We start from the raw sequence: 21,391 nt of genomic DNA on the forward strand, positions 1-21,391 counted from the left end.
TTTGACTTAATATATATTATATATATATATATATATATATATATATATATATATATATATATATATATATATATATATATATATATATATATATATATATATATATATATATATATATATATATATATATATATATATATATATATATATATATATATATATATATATATATATATATATATATATATATATATATATATATATATATATATATATATATATATATATATATATATATATATATATATATGTATCGAATTGTACGTTATATCGTAGCATAATAAAGTACTCACTAACGTAGTCTATATAATACAGTATTGTGTTGCTGTTTTAGTAAAGTCAATGAATAACTTCAATCAGAAGACGAAGCCAGCCTTTCTCATGATGTTTCCCTTCGTACTGTTGATTAAAGCATGATTCATTTAGAATCCGGAATTACAAAACCAGCTGTATTTCGGGATTGATTGAATGATTGAAGGTACAAAACTTGGTTTAGCATCACAATACAGATAATTCATTGTTCTATTAGAAAAAAATATTGGAGTTATATATATATATATATATATATATATATATATATATATATATATATATATGTATATATATATATATATATATATATATATATATATCAACTCTCCCTAACTCGATATTCAATGGGACCATCGAGTTAGGGAGGTATCGGGAGTTAGGGAGGTAACAGAATATCTTTTCAATTTTATTTTATGTGAGGAGCTTAGAATGCAAGGGGTGTAAGTGACTTGATCGATTTCTCTTCATCAACTTTTTCTTCAGTTAATAACTCAACTGCAAAAACGTTCCAATTTGAGTTTGTTATAGAATCCGATATATGAGGCTCTGACCTGTCTTCCGCATTGTCAAATACAGCTGGGAATGTATTTGAAGCTAAGTTATGACCAAAAGAGAGAGTCGATGTAGAGAAATCGATGAAATCACTTACACCTCTTTCATTCTAAGCCCCTCATGTGATTAATTGTCATATATTAGGGTAAGTGTCCCAATTATGGTATGAATTTGAATTTTTGATTCATTCCCTTAAAGTGAAAAAAAACCTTTCTCATATAAAAAAAATATTTTTTCCAGAATCTCTCAGGAGGTGATAGACGATTTTATTTCACGAATAAAATCCTTCTACAATTTGTTCTTTGACGCCCAACTTATATCTCTCTTAATTTCGCTGCAATATCGATATAAACAATTCCTGATGAAAATTCAATCAAAACCTTAAAAAATCCCGATTTTTAACCCACTGTACTTATAAAAGCCACTTAAATTTCACTTAAATGTGGAAAGTTTAATTTTTTTTCTTGAAATTATTCATATTTGAATTATATAAAAAAACTTTTTTTTAAACTGTATACAATCGAGTCCTAAATTTCACATAATCGAATCATATTTGATCGAGTCTGTATATAATCGAATCCATGCAGTCCATGCATATTGATTAAGTATGTTATTCAAACTAAATTGTAACGATCACACAGGAACTGTTCAATCACAAAGAAATGTTCGAATAGTTTCACAGGAACATTTTCAGTTGATTTCAATATTCCGGACATATTCTTCAGGTTTGATTCAACGTTCGAAGATGTAATTTCGACACAATCGTCTGAACCTTCCTGAATATTCTCCATCTCAATAGAACTACTATCTTCAGCGTTTTGCTCAGCTTTTTCAACACTTTTCAATATATCGGTATCTGGCAACAGATCATAGAAAATCACGTTTTGGTCCTTTTTGAAGGGTTCTAGAGTGCATTAAAATACAGTGAGAACGCTGAATAACATGAAGGTTGAAAAGGACAAATATCCTCCATTTCTTGCAATCTTTGTTCAACTAATTCAGGTTCTTGATTATGTCGAAGTCCAGCTATTGAGATACGGAAGTAAAGATTTGTGGAAAAATTGTAAACATATCGATTGGAGCTTTGGTCGGAGAGATTTTGGATGCGCTGTATAGTTATCAACGAACATGACCATATTTGAGAAGAAATAGATATAAGTATGATACATTAACATATCACATAATTCCAGGAATAATACCTTTCTATTTCCATTGGAAATTTTTTTGTCAAATTGCATGATCTATTCCTCAAAAAGCATTAAGGCCATCCAGACCTTGGTGTTGCTCTCGTATATCACTGGTAATGACTTCTTCTTATTGAAACATCGTAGGTTTTTACTATTTCCATTGATCAGCAACGGTAGTTTATCGCTCCCGTCCATGTTGGTTGTGCTTTAAAGTTGGGTATTCCCATTTTCTGGACAAATTCGCAAACCATATCCCGAAGAATAGAACATGAGAGAGGTAAATTATTTTCTCTGGCTTGATAAGACAAAAATCCATTAAACGCTCCAGCTTTTCGATTCCGACCAACCTTATATGCTTTTGGTCTAGATTCAATTTTTCATTCCGATTCCATTTTTACTTTAGTTTGAATAGTGTTGATACCGTGCAATACTGAAATTATTTGTAGCTTCAAACTCCTTCCGTCCATACCTTTCGACCTGCTCGGTTTGATTGTTCGCTTAAAATGTTTCTCGTGGTTTTCCATACTTGAAAAGAAATTGTTTGATGACACGAACACTCCGTCTTCACTTTCAAGAGCAATTGAAATCAGAGGTAATAACGCACAAAAACATGTACGCAACGCGAAAATCAATCGAGTTAGGGAGGTGAAAATCCAAGGAAAATTAATCAAAACACATCGAGTAAGGGAGAGTTGGCTATATATATATATATATATATATATATATATATATATATATATATATATATATATATATATATATATATATATATATATATATATATATATATATATATATATATATATATATATATATATATATATATATATATAGAGAGAGAGAGAGAGAGAGAGAGAAACGAAACATATATGCATAAAAACAAATAACAAAAAATTGTTGACTTCATTATATACAGGATTTGATTATCTATAGTGAAAAGAAATCCGAGAGTATATAATCGAGTCCGAGTCTCGATTTAACTTGGAAATGACAATATTTAATTCATTTAACATTCAATTATGCGAAGAAATTATGCGAGAAAACTACTATTGTGTTATTTTTGTATATTTTTGTATAATAATTTGAAATTTTGAAAGTGAGTATAGTAAATAAACCGGTAATATAGTTTGTGACATTTTATACGTAGTTGCTCTACCTAACCCTCTCTTTCAGTTTATTTCTTTCTTTCTCACTCTCCCTCTCTCTCCCTCTCTCTATCTCTATCTCTCCCTCTCTATCCCTCTCTCTCTCTCCCTCTCTTTCTCCCTCTCTCTCCCTCTTTCTCTTCCCACCTCCTTCTCTCACCCTCTTTCCTATACATTTTCTCACCCCACCCCCTTTTCTCTCTCTCTCTTTATCAGCATCCGTCGACGTATTCTATCCCTTGGTAGTCTGGAAAGGAAACCGAGAACACTTTTTATAATAAATAGAACCAGCTAAATATTTCTAGCTATTTATGAGTCGGTTTTTTACTCTTTCACTTCTCACGAATCTGGAATATACTACGCAACGAGTTTGTATGTGAGGATTTCGGTATACACTTGAATGCGTTAGTAAAGCGTGATTTTCATAACTCTCAGCAATCCTCATCATCCAAAAGAAAGTTGCGAATCGTTCATTTCGAGGATACGCATTACATTTTGTACTTCTGGTACAATTTGCGGTGAAGTGCTCCTCTGATTTACACATGTTTTGTCATCCCTATTTATTACATTAAATGAGCCTAAAAATAACAGAAAATGACATGACTCTCAAATACTGGTAGAGCATTTGTATAATATATATGGTATTGCAATATAAGATCAATATTAGCGAGCGAAACAAGAGACACATTGCAAATAATCTTTCCACATACTTTGCCACATACACGTATGGTGATTAAATACTCCTCCCTCCTCTCTTAGGGGGCTGCCATACAAATGAAACACAAATTTCTGCATTACTCGAGAATTAATGAAGCAAACGAAACTAAATTTGGCATGCGAAGGTTTTAGGGGACACAAATCGTTTCTATGGTGAATAGACACTCCTCCCGTCACCCCTGAGGGGTGGGGGGAGAGGGGCTACCATACAAATAAAGCATCCATTTCCGCATAATTCAAGAACTAATCAACCAAACGGAAGTAAATTTGGCATGTGGAGGTTTTATGGGGAAGAAACATTTCTAAGGTTCGACACTCTTCCCCCCTCTCTAGCGGGGTCACCCATCCAAATGGAACACAAATTTCTGCATAACTCGTGAACTAATCAAGCAAACGAAACCAAATTTTGCATGTGGTGGTTTCAGGATGCAATAAAGGTTCCTAGGGTGGTTCGACACTCCTCCCCCCGCTCTTAGGGTGGGCTGTCATACAAATGAAAAATAAATTTCTGCATAACTCGAAAACTATTCAAGCAAATGGAGCCAAAATGGGGCATTTTGGCATTTTAGGGGACACGAAACGTGCCTATGGTGAATAGACAATCCTCTCCCCTCTCTAAGGGGAGAAGAGGAAAGGGATATATCTTTATTCTATCATATTTTCTGTATCAAACATTTATTACATGTAACAGAGAAACATGTTATTTGCAAGTGGTTGAAAAAACTTAAACGAGAATTGTGTCTGAAAATAATGATAATGATGGGAATCACATTTAGATGTAGAATATGAGTGATGCAAATGTAACCTTTTTTGCTACAGCTAATGATGAGTACTAGGATTTTTTTAGTAAAAGGTAAATTCAACGGGGTCGATTAGAAGATCAATGAACAGTTCTGCAATTGGACTCATGAACTTGCGCTCAGTAAGAAAACGTGAATGTTTGAAGGTATTAATAACAAAAAACAAATTTTGGGCGGAATGTATTCTTTGAATGTATTCTGAGTGGCAAGCTCTAAAATACGCGTGTACCAGTGCTGGGCGGAAGATCTTTCCTTGACGAAAAATTCCCCGACCAGAACGGGAATTAAACCCGAACCCCCGACATGATATTTTGTGACGCTAACCAACGGACCTAGGTTTGCATAGGAGACGTAATCACCAACACCATTAGTGTTGGGAAAACGCATTTTTGTTATTTGTTTGCCTACAACCATGCAAATTTCCAATGAAATAATCTGTCCAGTTGAAGGATATTATCGGCAAAAAGAGAGCCTAGGAGATTTTGCGGATTAAAACCTATTTTTTCCATTTGGAAAACGCTTGCGTTTATTTATGCGGACAATCAATCTTTCAATGAACATTAGACGTAATCACCAGTAGGCTCTGTCAGTAGCGTTAGTATTTACATTTCCGATAATAGTCAAAACGTCTCCATCGGCAGTTTCAATTGTTATCGAATAAAATCAAAAAGGTTTGGAAGAAACTTAGTGAAATGTCTGAAAAAAGTGCACTGGATTTGTTGCGAGTCTATGATAGTACTTTTTTCCTGAATACGCTGGGATATGATAAGAACAGCAGATTCGAGTTTTTTAATTAATGTAACTTGTAAAGGCAATCTGCAATGTTGGTAGTTTTAGCAACATGATTTACCGATATCACGATCAATCGCATAAAGATGGTGGAGTGAGTTAGACCAACGGTATGGGTGAATGCTGAGTACGTGGAAAACTTCGTTGTCGAATTCGAGGAGTAATAATACTAAGAATCAATATTATTTGAATTTTACTACTGATCTGATTGTTTCATTATCTACTTGAAGATTCAAATGCAGCAATTTAGGTAACTATAACATTAAAAACACAATTGCTTCTCTTTGTTCATCGCAGTGCAGTATACAGAAAAATAGTACAGGCAGACCTTTTTTGTGCGGGGGATAGGGACCGCACAAAAAAAATGGCATTAAAAAAATCGTGCAAAACTTCACCAGTAGCTTTAAAAAATCGTGTTCTGTACACATTTAAAAAAAAATTTTGTTTATGCGGTAGATAGGAACCGCATAAAAAAAGTTTCCCCCAAGAAAATAACTCGAATTCACGCCGTTCACCGTTCAATTTCCTTTTGTTTCCCTGCTTTGCGATGGGACAGTTTGCCTTTTCGGTTGCGCGTGGCTGTTTTGTGCTTTTAGTTGCATATCGAAACGTGTTGCTGTTAGAAATCATGTCATGCAAAAACTTAGAAAAACATAGATCATTTGATGAAAGGAGGGGAATGATTTCAGAAATGGACAATTGAGACGCAAATATGCTTTTTTCGCACTGAAATGCATATACACCATCGAAAAAAAACTAAATGGACGATAACTTCGTCAAATATGCTTCTTTTCATATACCGCACAAAAAAAATCACCCAAAAAAAACCGTACAAAAACATGTTTCACTGTAATTATATGAGCAGTGTGTCATTGATTTCTGATATGCATCTATGAGGAAACACTAAGTAATAAGACACTTACGTGACAGTCATATTTGGACTCTACATGCATGTGATTCAAATGTAGATTTAGTTTATAGCACATAATACTGACAATTGTTGATTTTCGAACAATGTATGAGAGATGTATGGAACTACGTCTGTTATGCGGACAAAAGAGATTTTTCGGAGACGTTTTTTTTCAAAATTGCTCAAATGTTTTCAAATAGAAAATGTTTGTTTGCATGTTGAGCAAACGTATTACATTGCGTAGAATGCAAAACGACGAAAAAGTCGATTTTGTTCATTTTGTCGTTTACGTCTCCTATACAATCATGGGCAGTACAGGAGCACCTTGTAGTGACAAATCAATGTTGAAATATATAGTTTCAGAAGTCAATAGGTTCACAAAAAGCGGTATAAAATTTAAGTAAGAAATTTCATACGCTGGGACATAATGGGTTAACGCGAATTTCAAATGAACTAATAAGGTCGATCTACGATCTCAAGAAATAAACATGGGAAATCGATTTTTCAAAGATTTTCCGTTTTTACCAGCCGTATAAACTACCTTTGGGCGGAGTTCAACACAAAAAATAAAGACAACTCAAATGGAACGATCCATTCTGGCGCATTCTTGAGTGGATTGTTCATTCCACATTTGTGGCAAATGATTTGTATATATTCGAATTTTATTTTTTTTCTCAACGGTGTATTTTATGTTTAATTTTTCTATGTAATATTTAATGAGGAACAACTTTTTCGAATGCCACACTTGACATGTAGTTTTCAAGAATTACCGTTTGATTGAAGAGGAAATTCCGAATACCAGATGCGCCTATGTGGAAATAAGCTAAAAATATTACACGCTGTCGAACACAAATCGATCATATCATCTTACAAAAGATGAAATTTCAAATAGCCATTGCCATATAGTGAAAGCTACAGAATATCAGATATTTAGGTAAAATTGAACATTTTTGATCAATTCTACGTAAAAATGCTCCATATGGATATTATAATCATACAACGAATCAGACCACAATGAAGGAAGCGTAAAACTTCAGATGCAATGTATATTCAGTATAAACTTTGGTACATTCTGCATGGAACGGAGAATAAAGTGATGTGCGATGAGTGGTTAAATTTAATCTACGACGTTCGCCAAAATTTCCAACAGTCTATAACTATGCCAGGAACTAGTTTTCGAATATTTGTACTAGTCAAAAAAAAAGCGGAGAAGTTAGTCCAAAAATACAGTACGAATGGGAATCCCATTTAGATGTAGAATATGGGTCATGCAAATGTAACCTTTTTTCGCCACAGATTTGGCACTTTTTTGTGGGCTTTAAGCCCGATTTCACTAAAACTGCTCATTATCACTATTTTGTTCAACTGTACATTCCAGAAAGACCAACAAAATCACACTCCCTCAACCCTAACACTACGCATGTCGTCCCTGTAGGCGAATACGGACAACTGTACTGAAAAAAAAACTTGGAAACCAGTATCGAACTATTAGAATTTCCCTCCGGAATAAATTAATTCTCATCTCAGCAATACCATTAGCCAGCAAATGTATCTGTGAGAGCTCATAAAAATGACTCTAGCATACAGACTCCATTCATGAGCCACAGGAAAAAAAACTGTGAATTAATAAAAGCTTTTTATATTCATTCTAAATATAATATGACGCGAAGGGGTGGTGACTCCTAACAGCCATACGCTATAGATGAGAAGGGGTGCTTCGTCCTTGTTCCGAGTTCCAGCCCGACCGGGAGAAGAAGGTCGAAATCAGAATTCAACCTCGGAGCGGAGGGGAGAAATGGCCGCCGTTGTTCTCGTGTTTCAATTACCGAAACCCGTTTGTTCGGTTTTATCAAATCCATATCACCGGCGATCGAATAAAGAACGCTGTGAAAAACCCAGGAAGGAGGTCCTGTCGAAAAATACAGCTGTACCATCGAACCGTTCATAGGCGATTTTGATTTTATCCTGCCACAAAGGGAATTCCTGTTGGCAGCTTTTCGCGTCTCATCCGGCGGGAAATGAAATGAACACTGCTCTGACCCCCGGTTTACGCATAGGTATATACGTGGCACTCAGGCGAGTGGGAATTATACAATTTGTTTCTAACTTGGTCGGTACTACAGTGTGTGCTGTTCACGTTTTGTTGTTGAGCGAGCTCCTGAATTAAAAATGATTATGGAGATAAACGAGTACTGGGAATAATCCGTAGTCTCGCTCTGTTAGCGTAGGGATGAAATCAGGCAGGCTTTTTTCGCTATCGGAAGCGTTTTTTTAACTCCGTTTTTTGCTAAATATTATGGGGAGGGGAGCGAAGGATAGTCTATGAATGCTTGGGGACAAATTGAAACTCTTTTCTATTGCTCATCGGAGAGCGACAAAAAACTGCGGAAACATTACCGTGCTTCCACGGCGTGTGGTAGAACTTTGTGTTGTGTTCAAGGATTTTATGATATTTGGCGGAATATTTTGACGCATAAAGAGTGGTCGAAGTTGTAGCCATGCATAGTCGTGGCGGTTATTTAAAACTGTGGCACTCTTATTGGAGGTTTTTTTGTGCTTTTTCCTGTAGGTTATATTCATGCAAACCCATTTGTTTTGGGATACTTTACACCAAGAAAAGCATTCATATCCATGAAAAATCAAATATTATTCCTTCATAATTGTTTGTATAGTTTGTCTTGTCTGTTTCAAGGAAACTAGTAACTTTGTTTTGTTTCGTTTTTCGTTAGTGCATTTCCTTGTACCGTTCTGAATCATATTCCGGACGCTTTAAGCATTTGATTCAGTAAACAGATATAAGCGGTATGCAAAGGTATTATTTGGTTGCTAATTTCATCAAATTAGTTCAATATGCTTTCAAGCTTTCTATCGCCAGGCACTGAATGAGTTTCATCATCAATGTTATCTATAGAAGCAAGAGCAAGCATCTATAGATAACTGTTTTCATTGTGTCATCGTCTAAAAATGCTCATAAGTTGTCAAAAGTTACGTAGTCTGGAAAACACAAATTTCCGTTATACCTTATATGATATTTGGAAATATTAACCATTTATAACCAAACCTTCAGAAGAATCAAAACCTTGTTCAGCGAGCGTTTCAAAATTCGATCGGAATACATTTTTCTCTAATGGTTTGTTATCAATGCTGTTTTCATTGATGTAATATGATTTTGCCACGCATCAGCTAGCACCCAAATACACGTAGCGCGCGTAGTTCTAGTTGTATTCATTGTATCGAGTCATGCTATAGCTGGAAAGGTATTTTTGCGCGCCATAATATAGTCCTTGACAGTGTTTTGTTTGGTTAAGTCGTTCGTGAGTTATAGTGTCGCAAATATGGAGCAAAATAAAGAGAAAATCCGACATATTTTACAGTACTACTATGACAAAGACAAAAATGCATCTCAAGCTGCCAATAAAATTTGTGCAGTTTATGGACCCGATACAGTTTCCATTTCCACCGCACAACGATGGTTTCAACGTTTTCGTTCTGGTGTAGAGGTCGTCGAAGATGCGCCACGCTCCGGAAGGCCTGTCGTCGAAAATTGCGACAAAATCGCTGAATAAGCCGAGAAAGACCGGCATAGTAGCAGCCGTAGCATCGGCCAAGAGCTGGGGATAAGTCATCAAACCGTTATTAAACATTTGAAGAAGCTTGGATTCACAAAGAAGCTCGATGTATGGGTGCCACACACGTTGACGCAAAAAAACATCCTTGACCGTATCGACGCATGTAAATCGCTGCTGAATCGCAACAAAATCGTTTCTGAAGCGGATGGTGACTGGCGATGAAAAGTGGGTCACTTACGACAACGTGAAGCGCAAACGGTCGTGGTCGAAGCCCGCTGAAGCGGCTCAGACGGTGGCCAAGCCCTCATTAACGGCCAGGAAGGTTCTGCTGTGTGTTTGGTGGGATTGTCAAGGAATAATCTATTATGAGCTGCTTCCCTATGGCCAAACGCACAATTGAGCTCAAAGTTGGACATAATATACAATCTACTTCAAGGAGTGTTGTTACGGCATAAAAAAATGGATTGGATGGATTGAAAGAAAAATGATTTTATATATGGCCAGAGTGCATTTCTGAAATTGAGCTTCTAATAAAAATCGACTATTCAGCAATGAATATGTGTTCTATGTGATGGAAACATCTTTTTTCCACGTGTTTGACAAAATTATGAACTAAAATTGTGTTTCGAAGTGATTTAAAATTTATCGATTTCCCTCATATATCTCTATACACTAAAGTCGCTTTTTACGCGGTTTTTTTTTGCGCGGTTTTTTTTACGCGGCTTTTTTTACGCGGTTTTAGGGATTTACGCGGTTTTTTTTTACGCGGATTTTGGAATTTACGCGGTTTTTTTTTACGCGGATTTCGGAATTTACGCGGTTTTTTTTTACGCGGATTTCGGAATTTACGCGGTTTTTTTTTACGCGGATTTCGGAATTTACGCGGTTTTTTTTTACGCGGATTTCGGAATTTACGCGGTTTTTCCAAAAGAATCGATTTATACGCGGTATGTTGTATTTTCTTCTCAATTTGTTCATTTGTAAGACTTAAGTACGTTTGCTTCAATATTTGGAGCCAAATTCATTTTTTCTATGTTTGTCTCCTGGGAATTGAGTTAAATAACTGTGGTTTGCTCGAGGTTAACACGGAATATCTGAGGGATAAGATTTAGTATTCTCGTGATAACGTTGTCGCAATCTTGGCGAAATTGGTACCTGATTCTGGGTTCGATTTCAGCTAGCGTTGAAACGATTTTGGTAACCGAATGGAAAAAGAATAAACAACAATAGTGTAAGTAATGTGAGCTTGATCCCCTTTTTTTGTTTCGGATGTATTTCAGCGAAATTTTATATGTTTCAACACAAATTTAATATGAAATATCTTTTGTAAATTTTACTCAAAAGACTCCAAGCGATATGAATTCAAAAAAAATTTCAAGAGATGTCAAACACCAATCTAAAAAATGTGAAAGATATGTCCCCGTTTTTTATTTTTATTTATGACACTCAGCCTTTGGCTAGTTCGTCATTTGGACCAACGTCCTTACTGTTTTTTTAATTAAATCGTTTATTTTTACAGGCTCAGTTGCATAAGTTTAAAGGAGCCAAATTCATCACTATATTTTAACTAGAATATATTAACATGTTTCCTTAATTCTATGGTTAATAAAATAGGAAACCGATTACTCGCGGTCGACTCGAGTTTAGAAGGGTGACACATTTTCATTAGGAAAAGGATGGGATGTAAGGACATTTTAACAATGTTCACATTCATACATTCATACATTCTCATTCACACTCACACTTCACACTCAATTCTTGAAAACTATCCTTACATCTAAAATGTATTGCGTCCTTACTTGATTTCCGTAGAAAGCAATGATCGAAAATTCTCCTCTGGTGACATATTTGTTGGAGGGGAAAATGTTATGATTGTTAAATAGGAATTTATTTGTTCATTTAGGAAAAACCAGTTCTACATTTTCTTTTTTTGCGCTATTTGCTTTCCCAGATTAAACGTGGGCGTTAAGTGTTAAATTTACTCACAGTACCGGACAGAAGTATGTAACATCGTATATTTTTTGACTGTCACTTTACAATATGTCAAAAGATTTGTCGGATATTTTGATCAATGGTTGAATAAGTATTCGAAATTCATTTGTGTAATTTTGAAAATAATCTATTGAACGAATGAGAGATACCACTTTTAAGCAATGTAATTCCTTTTGAAAAGCCTAATTTGAAAATTGAGTTACTTGAAGCACCCTTAACCATATGTGGTGAAGTTTTTTGCCGTAGTAATCGAGATGGTTTGTTTCAAATGTTTGTATAGAAATAAATACAGTTTCGAGGGTTCAAGTTTTTTTTTACTATTCTGGAGAAAAGGATGCTATCTATTTGCGTCCGATCTTAGCGATTGTTCTTCATCTACCAGTAAAAATATGTATATTCGTGATTCACAAAGGCTATTTACTTTTTCCAAAGAAAGACTGCCCCAATCGGACATAAGACAACCTAATATTTCTCCACGGTGAAAAAGTTCAAACGCTTTTTGCTTTTTTCTGAACTGAATTTGTTCATGCATATTATAGCATTTCATAGAAGCAGATATCATTTACTACGACTCAAAAGATAGACACATTTGGTTGATGGAGCTCAAAGTACTGTTTTGTCTCAAATTCCGAACACTTAATTTTCAAATGTAAATTTACTAAACTTTAATGTTATAAATAATAGAATAATGAAAGCCTTGACATTGTTTGAGGTATTGGCTACATTCAAATAACATTTACAGGTATCGATACAGCTTATAATTCATAAGACTAAGCATTTGCAAAAAATGTGTCGAAACCAATAACACATTGTTTGCGTTAGCAAATTCCGCAGTTTTTCAGTTTTTGTAGTTGTATAACTATTTTGTATGCTGTTTTCATGTTAAGTGCTATAAAAGGTATGGATCTACTAGAAATCTTTTATGCAGACATCTTCTTTAAAATTAGTATTAAAGTAGTGATCGGAATTTGAATCAAGTTTCGACGCATGATTCATATTCCGAACTGTAGTTTGGATACTCTATTTTCAGGCAAATACAGCAATAGTCCACAAATTAGGATGCAAGTACAGTCCAATTGTGGAGCAACTGATGTAAAGATGTTTGTAAGCTCCGTTCTTGTAGCACATAGTTCGCAGGCGCAATCCAACGAAAGCAAAATGAATTTTCTTGGTCAGGTTTTCAACTAAAACCACAATAATGAAACCGGATTTCTGAAGTAATATATTCACTCTATTATATACAGAGTCGATTATATACTGACACGATTATCTATGGTTCGATTATATACAATTTTGGACTATAATACACTCAGTTTGAAAAAAAAAGTCTTATATCTCAAATAGCCTTTTTTCAAGAAAGAAAAAAAGTAATATTTCAAAGTTAAGGTGAAAGTTTATTGGATATTATAAGTACAATGGAGTAAAAACCGTGGTAATTAGGAAATTCTAATTGAAGACTCACCAGGAATTGTTTAAAATGATATTGCTGCGGAATAAGAAAATATAGGAGCTAGATGTCGAAGAACAAATTATAGAGCGTTCAGAAAGCTTCAATTAAATTTCAAGAAACAATCAAGTTTATTATGCATTTTTTTTTTTTGATAAAATTAATAACAAATTAAAAACTTTAGAGTTTTTGTCGCTCTAATTGTTGATAAAATTTACCAATTTAGATGTTTCATATAAAATACAAAATATAGAAACATAGAGTAACATTTTTTCTCATTTTTCGAACAGTACAACCAATTTTGCCAAGTTTTCGTAACTATTGATTGTACTTGTTTTTTATAGTTTATATGGTTGCGTGACCAAGGGCACTATATTTTAAATATTTTTTTCTTGAAAGCTTCTTCTTTCTAGAAAAAAGTTATTTATAGAAAAAGAGAAAAATCTGATTTTTCGGACCATCGGCAAACTCATAACTCGAAAACGATAAAAATCACATTTCTGATTTTCGATTATCTTGTGTGGAAAAACCAGAACTTTCAAGAAACATAAAAAAATATAGCGTCCTTGGATCATGTAAACTATAAGCAAACAAATACAATCAATAATTACGAAAACAAAATCCAACTGTTTTGCTAGTATAACATTTTTTCAAGAAAGACTAGCTAATTGGCTTTAATTTGATATATCGATCATGTGAAGCGGTCCAGTAGTTCGAAAGTAATTTTTTCAAATTGCATTTTTGCAATTTGAAAAAATTACAATACAAACAAATGTTTTCGGAATTTAGACAAATTTAATTAAACATATTTTTAGTTTTTTACCATGATATTTTTACCAATGTATTCATAAATCAATTTTATTGTAGTCAAGTGGAAAAAAGAATTTCTTTTATTGATCTAATCACTATCATTAGCAACACGTGGATGTTTGCGGTTAGATGATGTGGCGATATCTTCCTCATCCGAAGAAATCGGACGAGATCGTCTGCGTTCCAATGGTAAGCTGAAATCCTCGTCATCTGTAAAGATATTATTAAAATACTTTTCACTTTAAACATCAATGTCACTACCTTCATCGATAACTGTTGGCTGTGTTTTTTCGTTCAATCTATTGTAGCGAAGCATACACAGTTTCAAATCATTCCGAAATGAAACGGCTCTCTCAACACAAGGATCCTTTTCCATAAAATGTTTTACGAGGGTATCCGCTAATTTATTCCCGTCTTCGATATCACATGGCTTGATATCCCGGTCTTCATCGTCCTCTAAAGGCTCCGATGTGACTAAACTCTGCATCAGTTCATCATCTTCAATTTCGGTGTCTTCAAGAAGCTCTTCAACGTCTCTACTATCCATATCTTTGAATCCTTTCCCTCCAATTGCATGTGCCAGAATGAGAATTTCTGATTCTTCCACATTTGAAGGGTCTGTTGAACCAGCTTTCACGCATTCTGGCCATAGTGGCTTCCAGCACGAATTCAATGTTTTAGATTTCATAGAAGACAGAGCCTTTCCTATGAACGTCAGAGCGTCTCTTATCTTAAATTCTTTCCACGCTTGAATTACCGTCATCGTTTCATCGCTTTCAAGCTTTTCGAGGATGTACCGAAGACATTGTTTAATGTACAACTTCTTGAAAGCAGCAATTATTCCTTGATCTTGAGGCTGTAACAAAGAAGTTGTATTCGGTGGAAGAAACACAACTTGAACGTTTGGGTGCTTGATAACTAGGTGTCCTGGAGCGTTATCCAAAATCAAAAGCACGTGGAACTCCAAACCTTTTCCTTCCAAGTATGTTTTCACTTCCGGAATAAACATATCGTAAAACCATTCCTCAAAAACGGCTTTTGTGACCCACGCTTTAGTGTTAGCTTTCCAGTGCACTGGCAGTTTGTTGAAATCAGCCCCCTTCAACGAGCGGGGCGTCATAGCACGATTGATCAATAGCGGTTTCAACATAAGGTCGCCTGAAGCATTACTGCAAAATAACAGGGTAACCCTGTCTTTGGCCGCTTTGAAACCACTGGCATATTGCTCCTGCTGCGTAATGTAGGTACGAGACGGCATTCTTTTCCAAAAAAGACCCGTTTCATCTCCATTGAACACTTGGTCACCATGATACGCACCTTCTTTTATGATCTTAGCGAGCTTTGGAGGAAAACTATTTGCAGCCGAAACATCGGCCGATGCGGATTCACCCTTGATTTTAACGTTGCGAATGGAATTACTACGTATAAAGTTATAAAACCATCCCTTACTCGCGGTAAAGTCTTTCTTTTTACTTGAAGACGGCTCATTCTTCTCTAACCAAAGGTAAAGGCTCAAAGCTTTCTCCCTTATTAATTCCTGATCCAAGGGTATTTTCTTCTGCGCGTGATCTTCGATCCACATATGAAGTGCCTTTTCCATCTTGACCATCAATGGATCTCGTGTATATGATGAGGATTTTGTTGCATAGATAGTGCCCTGAGCTGCTGTCTGTCTGATGCTATCTTGATTCTTTTTAATTGTACGCACAGTCGATTCGTTGATTTTTAAATTCCTGCCGACGTTTGCAACAGATTTCCCATCTTGAAGGGCATCCAAAATATTGAGCTTCATTTCCAAAGAAAGAGACACTCTTGATCTGTTTTTTTTGAAGGCGGTTTTTTGCGAAGCCATTTTAGAGTATGCCTTTAATCAAAAATTTTGAATACTGCTGACGTCTTCAGCTAACTGTCGAAAAGCGGAACTGCACACGATTACCCCCAAGGTTGGGTAACTCGCTGGGAACTGGCCGAACTCGACCGAACACAAACTGGCTAGACTCTACAACCACCACGGTTCAGGAACTGCACTTTCACTTTAACTTTCACTGCAAGGTTAAATCACGAATAACTTCTTAATGCGATTTCGTCCTTTTATATGTGTTCAGTTCCACACCGAACGAACTGAAGCGACAGCATCTAGCAGCACACATAATTTGCACACGACCCCACAAACCACGAGTACCCCTCCCACAGCGCAACTATGAGCTAGCCATCACCAACACACGCTGTGCCCGACTGCATAAAAATAAAATTGGTTCACTCCGACTGAACGGATCAGTGAAAAATGCAGTGTGAATGATCGCAAAATATACTATTTCAGAGTGCGATTTAGGCTGTAACGATGACAATGAGTTCAAATTTGACGATATATTGACGAATACTGTTCGGAATTGTTCAGTCATAGTGAACCAACTCTCAAAAAATACATCATTTAGTTCAGTCAGAGCGGACTTTGTACGTATAGGCAGCCAAATAACAGCCTTTTTTGGCATGATACTTGATGTTTTTTTACAACTATCATACATCACAGTATTGGCAGAGAGTAGCTCAAACTTCTGAGAACAATATTGAACGAAAAAATTAAATGCTTTGTAAATTGCAGAGCATTAAACTTTATGTTCGTTTTCTCGAAATCATAAAAATGTCACATGGCCCGGTCTGACTTAACACCGACCATATAACAGATAGGTATGCTTTTAGAACAATTCAATGTAGCCAATACATATATAAGATACTGTAGAAACAGTTTGTATACTCTTACATTTGAAATTTGTTGTTAAAATAGTAATTTGAGGCAGGGTTAAAATATGCTTCTACGTATTTTGGTCATGCCACCTAACCAAACAGCTCTTTACTTACCACTCGGTTGTTGCACGTTGGACGGAACAACAACTTGTAGCGATTTACAGATAATTCAAAGATAAAACAGGCATAAAATGCGTAAAAACCTACTTGTAACTACTTTCTAGTTGAATCTCTGACTGTTTTTTATTTATACAATAAGTATCTTCGGGAGCTGGGACCGACACTTATATTGTTCAAACGCTCTTGATGCGCGCTGAATGGGAAGCAGAGCACGAAAAAATCGGGGCTTAACGTGTTAAATCCATCGAAAAATGGATGAGCAATAAGCGGTAGAATCTGGACATTTTCAATCTGTACCCCCAACATGTTCCAGAAAGACAAAATCCTATGTTTAAAGGTGCTCCCCGCAGAAACAAGAGGAGCGCTATCGCGCTTCTCCGCACTCAAACGGTTAAACAGGTATTTACATGCAATCGGCCAAGGAGCTACCTTCGTGAAGCCTTGTGTCACGCAATATATGCACACAATATGCAATTTGTTTGAATATGGGTTGCATTTTATATCAATAATTCACTGACTATTAGTTTTTTACGTGTATTTTAAAATTTAGGGTGGTTTATTTTTACGCGGATTTTGGAATTTACGCGGTTTTTTTTTACGCGGATTTTGGAATTTACGCGGTTTTTTTTTACGCGGATTTTGGAATTTACGCGGTTTTTTTTTACGCGGATTTTGGAATTTACGCGGTTTTTTTTTACGCGGATTTTGGAATTTACGCGGTTTTTTTTTACGCGGATTTTGGAATTTACGCGGTTTTTTTTACGCGGTTTTCGTTTACGCGGCACGTATCCCCCGCGTAAAAAGCGACTCCAGTGTATATATAAAAATGTTCTGTTCGTTTGTGTACGCGTCAAAAACTCGAAAAGTGCTGAACCGATTGAGCTCAAAGTTGGACACAATATACAATCCACTTCAAGGAGTGTTGTTACGACATAAAAAAAATTGGAACATTGGAAGAAAAATGATTTTATATTTGATTAGAGTGCGTTTCTGAAATTGAGCTTCTAATGAAAATCGACTATTCAGCAATGAATATGTGTTCTATGTGATGGAAACATATTTTTTCCACGTATTTGACAAAATCATGAACTGATGAACTGAAATTGTGCTTCGAAGTGATTTTAAATTTATCGATTTCCCTCATCTATCTCTATGTACATAAAAATTTTCTGTTCGTTTATGTGCGCTTAAAAACTCGAAAAGTACGAAACCGATTGAGCTCAAACTATGATACAATATACAAAACAACCAAACACATCTAGGATTGTTGTTACAACATAAAAAAAATAAAAATTCAACTCAACCATGCAACCACATGTGCCACAGCAAAGCGTGGCAGGGTACAGCTAGTATTTAATATTTTTAAAACATCTAAGTTTGGTTGAGCTGAGTTTGTGTTGAATTCAGATGTCTGGCAATTATACATAGGGGAAACTGACAGTATTCCTTTTTTGTCTCTCTCCTATCGTGTTTTGGATTTTGTTTGCGTCAGAATCCTATTGAGTATTTCGAGAAAACGTGATCCACAACAGCTAATATATATTGTGTTCCTTTTTGCCCACATAGTATAACTTAGTCACTGCGCATCACGAGAACTTCTGAGCGATCACGTCTCTTTCGAGAGTTTTTTTTTTGAATTGCTTTTTTTATACTAAACTAGCTGACCCGGCAAACTTCGTCCCGCCCAAAATTTATTTTTCGTTATCACATCCATGTTTTCTCACTAAGCGTTGTTCATGGGTCCAATCGCAGAATTGTTCATTGATTAAAAAAAAATACCTTTAAAATTAACTTTTACTATAAAATTCCTAGTACTTCTACCAAAACTCGTCATTACAATATCAGATTATTTTCAGACACAATTCTCGTTCAAGATTTTTCAACCACTTGCAAATAAAATGTTTCTCCGTTACATGGAATAAATGTTTGATACCGAAAATATGAAAGGATAATGACACCCCTAAATCAGAGTGTCAAACCATTATAGAAACGTTTATCAAGCTCTAAAACCTCTATATACCAAATTTGATTCCATTTGCTTGATTAGTTCTCGAGGTATTCAGACCCCTCCTGTAGAGAGGGGAAGGAGTGTCAAACCACCTTAGAAACATTGATTGCCTCCTAAAACCTTCACATGCCAAATTTGGTTCTGTTTGCTTGATTAGTTCTTGAGTTATGCAGAAATTTATGCTTCATTTGTATGGCAGACCCCCCCAAAAGCCCCTACATACCAATTTTCTTATGGATTGGTTCAGTAGTTTCCGAGTCCATAAGAATCAGACAGACAGACAGATATCCATTTTTATATATATTATATATATTTATATATTTATATATATATATATATACATATATATATATATATATATATATATATATATATATATATATATATATATATACTACTACTACTACTACTGATTATGTGCAGCATAATTTTAAAATGTACCGGCAGCAGAATCGCCTCTGAATATATGTTCAGGTTAAGTACCATGTTTCAAATTTAAATTTCTATGTTTGCATCCGAAAGTTCATAGTAGTAACGCGCGAACAGATCACAAAACTTAACATATACTATTTTCCTGTCGTTTTTTGATGTTTCTTTATGTTGTAGCTCCATGGTTTAAAATACCGTAAGGGGTATATTGCTTCAAAAAAAATTATATATTTTCCGTTTCAACTAGGTTTCCCTTTTCCTTTCCTCAAGTTTTTGTCGCTTCGTCCTTCCAATCAACTTCTTCACAGGTTCGGCGTCTTTATTCAACATATCCCAGGACTCTCTTATGGCCACTGCAAGAGTAACGTGAAGCTTACTTTCACCGTGAGCAGATGAGTTGCCAGAATACACGCCAGCATAGGGAGAAATCAACGTTTCATCTGTTAGAAGTCCATCTAGTTGCTCATTGTCCACTAATTATTCAGAGTCCCTCATATATATCTACTGGTCTGTACTTGAAAAACATGTGTATTATTCATACAAGATTTCAAAATATTTTGGTGCTTTATATGAATTTACACTTTGCATCCATAATAAGCCTAAAAACTCACATTGTAGTATCACCAATTTCAAGTGTCCTAAATATGAATCGTAGGGGAAAAGTTAAGTTCAAATTTCGGACATTTTATTTTGTAATTTTTTGAGAAAATTATAAAATTATTATTTTGAGAAGTTTTCTCAAAAAATTACAAAATAAAATGTTTGATTATTTTTAATAGTCAACTGCGAAACACTTACCAAACAATATCAGTAAACTGATAACCATGATGAGAACTGATGAAACACGAGAAAAATTTAAATATTAATGAATGGTTAAATTCTACATGCTCACGCTAAGCAAACGTCAAACACAAACGATAATGAGTAGTGCTGTTAGATTTTTACCTACTAGGGTGAGTGTATCAATTATGGAGGACATATGTCACCAACTTGCGGAAATTGGTGAATAAATATTCTATTTTAGTTCAAAGGTACACAAAAGTGTACTTTTTCTAGCAGTTTGAACTCTGTTTTTGAAGATTCTCACTGATTAATGATTAAATGATTAATTTACTAGATTGTATAAAAAACATATTTGAAAATGCCACTTCCATGTACCCATTATGGTAATAGTGTTCCTGGAGTTTCGTAATTTGTGTACCTATTATGGTAATAGTCGGTGTCACATAGAAAAAGTGTTAATAGGATTCAAATAATACTTCAATAATAATTTTTAAATAAAACTGTGTCTTTAAATCTCATTCCTAGTATGTAATACTATGTCGTTGATTCTACACGCGACAAAAATTATGCGAACGGAGCGCGAAGTCGAAGTTTATAAGTGATTTTAGAAACGCAGTAACTTTGTGAAAAACCAACGCATTAAGACGGGATATACATCATTTTAAAGCTTCATTTAAAACAAGTTTTGAGATGTAATACTCGAATCCTTTTATCTTTTTGTGTATAAGTGTAGTGGATAACAATACAGGAATGAAATAAATCGTTTTTTTTTAATTTTTTAAAGATTTTGTAGATTAACACTGTGTTTTATAAACCAAGTCAATAATAAATCCGGTTAACTTTATCAATCAGCATTCATTTGATTCCAAGAACGCTCCTGTAGGCCATTTTACTACAGAAAAAAGTTTTGATAGAATGAAAAATTTTCCTTTTTCTAATGAATACTTTTTCAATAATGCGATTATTCCCAAATCATAATTTACTATTTATTACTCGTTATTTATTATTCATTATTCGGCAATTTTTGCCTAACTTTTGCGTTTGTTTTGATCGATTCGATTGTTCCAATGAACAAT

The 21,391-nt window shown here is 34.9% G+C and overlaps 2 protein-coding genes across 11 annotated transcripts in view; one reads left to right on the top strand and one right to left on the bottom strand.

Annotated features, from left to right (window-relative positions):
• LOC129776872 (protein disks lost) overlaps positions 1–21,391 on the top strand; it is a 654,166-nt gene that overhangs the window by 203,359 nt on the left and 429,416 nt on the right. The window lies entirely within an intron of this gene.
• Positions 13,344–17,780, bottom strand: LOC129776874 (tigger transposable element-derived protein 1-like). The gene is made up of 2 exons (XM_055782775.1): positions 14,492–17,780; positions 13,344–14,440 (listed from the first exon to the last, which is right to left on the bottom strand). The coding sequence occupies exons 1-2, from the start codon at positions 16,080–16,082 to the stop codon at positions 14,319–14,321; spliced, it is 1,713 nt and encodes a 570-aa protein (XP_055638750.1). The 5' UTR covers positions 16,083–17,780; the 3' UTR covers positions 13,344–14,318.

Source organism: Toxorhynchites rutilus, chromosome 3 (genome assembly GCF_029784135.1).
Source record: "Toxorhynchites rutilus septentrionalis strain SRP chromosome 3, ASM2978413v1, whole genome shotgun sequence".
Classification (NCBI taxonomy): domain Eukaryota; kingdom Metazoa; phylum Arthropoda; class Insecta; order Diptera; family Culicidae; genus Toxorhynchites; species Toxorhynchites rutilus.